Here is a 5,000-nt window from a genome sequence, read left to right as displayed (position 1 = left end):
ACGTGGTCCAGGCTGGGCTTGACCAGCCTCTGGACCCGCTCCTCCCCAGCAACCAACCCTGGCTGGAGAGAGACCAGCCTCTGGACCCGCTCCTCCCCAGCAACCGACCTTGGCTGGAGAGAGACCAGAACAGTCACTGGGCCGCCTCCCAGGAGACACGTACATAGATAACATAGAAACTAGGGATGCACGATATATCGGCAATCATATCGGTATCGGCCGATGTTTGTCATTTTTTTATATATCGGTATCGGTCCGATTTGCAAAACAGAGCCGATGTGAACAGCTGATAATTATTTCTGTCTAGCTGCTGTTGTGTGTGTGTTGTTTTTGAGGGGAAACAATGAGGTAAATCTATGATTTATCGGCTTTTCCGAATGTTTTGGAAATAGAGACAGTGTTTCCATGTGTTTTTCAGTATGTATAACCTTTGATTATCATAGAAACGTGTTTTTTATACAGAACATATCGACATCGGTTAATATCGGTTATCGGCCATGACAGCAATGTTGATATCTGTTATCGGTATCGGCCAAAACTTTCATATCGGTGCATCCCTAATATAAACATATAGATAAAACATAACAATCACCGGAGTTTGCTGTGTGTCTTTTTAACCAGTCTCACAATGCATTCTGGGACAATAATAAGTTATATAGGTTTTTGCTTGAAAAATGTTTTGGAATAGGCCTACTTGGGATGAGTGCCATAATTGGGATGCAAATAGATAAAGTTCTTATCGACCAATGAGAAGTGTACACAGCTCGTGGTTAGCCAAACAGTTTCACCTGCATAAGGAAGTAGTAGATGCCAGCCAGGCCGTGGGCGGAACCGACGTATTGTTCCTGGTACCACTCGTACATCAGAGGACTCTGGTCCTGGAGGCGGAGCCTCTTGGCTTCAGCCTCTCCTGACACCAGCACTGCATCACAGATCTGAGAGAAGAGTCACAACCACAACTAGGGCTGGGTATCGCGTCGAATTTCAAGAATCGATTCGATTCCGATTCACAAGGCTCAGAATTGATTATCATGATTCGATTCGATATCGATTCGGTTAGTGTTACTAAATCCTGTTTTTTGTAGTTGTAATCTTAATTACATGACTGCCAAGTTATGCAACACATCAATACTAGGGCTGGGTATCGATACTGATTTCCAAAAATTAATGAATAAATGAATCATTTAATGAATTAATGAACTATTCATACCTTAATTTATTCATTCAATCATTAAATAAAAGATCGATTTTGGGATTCATGAATCGATTTTTTAAACCCAGCCCTAACCACAACCATAAACAGTCACAACCACATACCCACAACCACAACCGTAAACATTGTCACAAACACGTCACTGTAAACATGAAAGCGAACATACAAACTCTGAATACTCCTACATCATGCAGTACATATTGAGTGTCATAGTCTATTCAGAATTTGAAGGACCTTCAGGAATATAAGGTCGGTTGACTCAGCCCATGTCTGTCCGCCTTCCCTTCTGAATACTGAATGTATGACCTCAATGTACAGTACGATCACATGGGACAGAAGCCCCTGTCCAGAGGTTTAACCATCACACAAACACACTTCTGTGCAGCTGAATTAGAACCCAGGTGGACGGTGTCCTTGGCTAACCTGCTGGATGTATTGGACGGGGACCTTGTCTTGTCCCAGCTGCTGGTTGATGAAGAGGAGGGCGTACAGGTAGCCCACCCTGCCGTAGAGGAGCTCGTCGGGGAGGCCCCCCGAGCCCTTCACCACCGCCGGGTGGAGCTGCAGCAGCCTGAGGAGGAGCCGGGAGGAGGAGGAGGAGGAGGAGGAACAAGGGTGGGTTGAAGGGGGAGGAGGGGTAGGGATAGGGAGGAGGAGAAGAAATTAGAAGTATTTCCCTCTCCCTTGCTTGTTTACATGACCTATCCCAACACAGCATACAGTACATGTGTCGCATACAGTATTGTACATCCTACCACACGACCCCATATACAGCAAAGCATGTGCCTGGCTACTCCTTAAAAAAAAAAAAAAAATAATAATAATAATAATAATAATATTAAAAAAAAATAAAAAATAAAAAAAAATTAAAAAAAATAATAGTATTTGTCCAAAATGTATCTGGACACAGAGTTGCATTATATGGATTATCTACTGTATGTAGGTCAGAGATAGACAGACGGGAGCAGGTCGGACATAGACGGGAGCTAGTCTGGAGTCATGCGCCACCAAACATGGGCAGAGGGGCGGAGCCAGCACATTAGCATATCTTTCAAATCCAGCTGCATTTGAACATTATTTTATCAGCGGAGTATAGTCAGTACTAAATGAAAAACTCATTAAAGGTAATACACTTTGCCGTTTGTGTAAAAAAAACGTTGGTGAAGTGAGAGTTAACGTGGAAGAAAGTCCAAGTAAATCTCACCGGATATTCTACCGGGAGCTCGCTAGAGTGCAGGACTCGTTAGCGATAGGCTACTTGAAAAGCAGAAATCTACGTTCAGTGACCAATCAGAGGCCGAATCAGCCTATCCACACCGCCCACTACCTGCACGGGCCAATCACAGCTTGTTCCCAGAAGTTCTAATCGCAGCGAGTGCTTCTGGGTACCCCCCCCCCCTCACTCTGTTCCGTGAGCTTCGCCGCGCGACAGCCCAGGCGCTCACCTGCCCAGACACTCCTCAGCCTCTGGCGCCCTCTGCAGTTTGTGGTAGACCACTGCAGCCACAGCCAGCGGCCCCGCGTCGCCGCACAGGAACGTCACGTCGTGCCTCCGGGTCAGACACTTCAGGCTGCGGCTCACGTACTCCAGCGCCCTCTGTAGGAAGGAGGAGCTACTGAACACGTCGTGCAGGTGCAGGTAGAGAAGGGCTATACCTGTGGTGAGAGGTGACGGGGAGGTACAGGTTAGCAGACACACAGTCAATGATCACATTGAACGGTTTTAAATCTGATGAATACTAATTGTGTGTGACGGACAAAAAGCTCTGCTTTTCGGTGTCACTCGTTCGTTTGACCCATGTTAAGGGATTGCCCTGGGTGGGATTCGAACCTTCGTTTTTCTGAGCTCGCCCGTTTGCGAGAGACTGCTCTATCCCGCTGCGCCACCGAAAAAGCCGGCTATATGACGCAGCTGGACGGTATTTATACTAGGGCAGTGTGTTTCCCTATTCAACGACTGCTCTACTCTAGCCTCCTCTTTACACAAACGATGTTCCTCTGTAACGCAAAGAGAAACCACCCTTTTGTTCAAGGGTCTGTTTGAAATGCATGCCCGGGTCGCCCTCCTCACCTGTCCATCCGGTGTAACTGGTGCAGTCCCTGGGGTCGGCGGACTTCAGCCCGCTCTCCATGACTGACAACAACCCAGTGACTTCACCAGTCAACCGCTCGGCAAACTCTGCTGTGAGCTGTAGGTGGGAAAGACATACCGGCTGGTTTTCCTTTGAGCAGGCTGTGGCATAGGCTAAACAATGATCGGGATTTTGCCTAGAAGGTTTCTGCTTCTGTGGGAGTCATGTTGTGATCACACGGACTTTGTTGTAGGCCTTGATCGACTAATTGGAAGTGGTCGGACCATTGTCTGATTTACGGTACATTTGTTAGTTACTGCAGTTTTGGTGGAGTAGTTCCACTGCATGCACATAGCATATCTCAATTATATATTTGGATTTTGTAACTGTGACTGTTCCTTGTTGTCCTTTGTTGACTTATTGTACCTAGTACCTACCTAATTAGTTGATTAACTAATGTAACTCCAAGATATCCCAGCTGCTAGCTGGTACGGCAGGATACTGAAGAAAGGGCAATAATGTTGGAAAGTAGTTTGGCCTCCCTAATGCGACTACCACAGACTTGAGACAGTTTAGAAACCTCTCTCTCTCTCTCTCTCTCTCACACTCTCTCTCACACTCTCTCTCTCACACTCTCTCTCTCTCTCTCTCTCCACACTCTCTCTCACACTCTCTCTCTCTCTCACACTCTCTCTCTCTCTCTCTCTCTCACACACTCTCTCTCACACTCTCTCTCACACTCTCTCTCTCTCTCTCACTCTCTCTCTCTCTCTCTCTCACACACTCTCTCTCACACTCTCTCTCTCTCTCTCTCACACTCTCTCTCTCTCTCTCTCTCTCTCTCTCTCACACACTCTCTCACACACTCTCTCTCACACTCTCTCTCACACTCTCTCTCACACTCTCTCTCTCTCTCTCTCTCTCTCTCTCTCTCACACTCACACACACACACTCACTCACTTTTCCTCCAGAGTCAAACAGCCCCTGGGAACATCCGGGGCTTCCATCATAGTCTGGATACGGGTTCTTTAGAGCTCTCCGGTCCATTCTCTTCTTAATCCCTCTAATGGCACTTTGCAGTAACGAAAGAGCCTCGCAAACTGGGTTACAAAATGCAAGAGAGAGACACCATGAGGCCTACATCCTGGATATCTGCAAAATGACAGACAACTACAAGCAAGCAAAAGTAACAAACGATTATTATTGTAGGCCTACAAGTTGAATATTTTATCGGCAGTCAAATCTGTCATTGCATTCTTGCAGCTCAATGCGAAACAGTAACAGCTGATGTAACGTGTCTTGAACATGTACATACCACTGCAGGGTCGAGACTTGCTTGTTTGTTGTGGCAGTCTATCAGGAATCTCCTTCTCTGATTCCAGTCTAACGTTACTGTCTGACTCCTTAGCTCAGTGCTGCCACCTGTCGGACTGGCGGAGGAACGTGGGGCGTTTTCACACAGAGACACATCCACGTAATGACGCATCCACGTACAGGCAGATCCAGAGACACACCAGTGAGATTATTAGCAGCCAAGCTAGTGGGTTACTACCAGCCCTGAGACCTGAGCTAGCTGGATGCTAACGAGCTAGCTGCATGCTAACGTCCCGTTGGAAAGAAGTGACAGTTGGAACAAATATCCCCCGAATCGCGTGTCTTAGAGGGGATGCTGGGGCTGGCTGACATGACGGGCAGGTGAGACTGAGTTTTTGGTC

General features: G+C 46.9%; 1 protein-coding gene across 1 annotated transcript in view; it reads right to left on the bottom strand.

Annotated features, from left to right (window-relative positions):
- LOC311316173 (glutathione S-transferase LANCL1-like) overlaps positions 1-4,332 on the bottom strand; it is a gene marked incomplete at both ends in the record, with an annotated part of 7,364 nt that extends 3,032 nt beyond the window's left edge. The window contains 6 exons of the mRNA XM_084446974.1: positions 1-62; positions 789-935; positions 1,637-1,784; positions 2,659-2,869; positions 3,285-3,402; positions 4,246-4,332. The exon at positions 1-62 is cut by the window's left edge and continues 121 nt beyond it. Coding sequence (XP_084303100.1) covers positions 1-62; positions 789-935; positions 1,637-1,784; positions 2,659-2,869; positions 3,285-3,402; positions 4,246-4,332 — 773 coding nt within the window. The remainder of the gene's footprint in view (positions 63-788; positions 936-1,636; positions 1,785-2,658; positions 2,870-3,284; positions 3,403-4,245) is intronic.
- Positions 4,333-5,000: the final 668 nt, after the last annotated feature.

The sequence above is a fragment of the Borostomias antarcticus genome (genome assembly GCF_949987555.1).
Source record: "Borostomias antarcticus genome assembly, chromosome: 12".
Lineage (NCBI taxonomy): Eukaryota > Metazoa > Chordata > Actinopteri > Stomiiformes > Stomiidae > Borostomias > Borostomias antarcticus.
The sequence above is the reverse complement of the archived record's forward strand: the minus strand, read 5'-3'. Positions and strand labels throughout refer to the sequence as shown.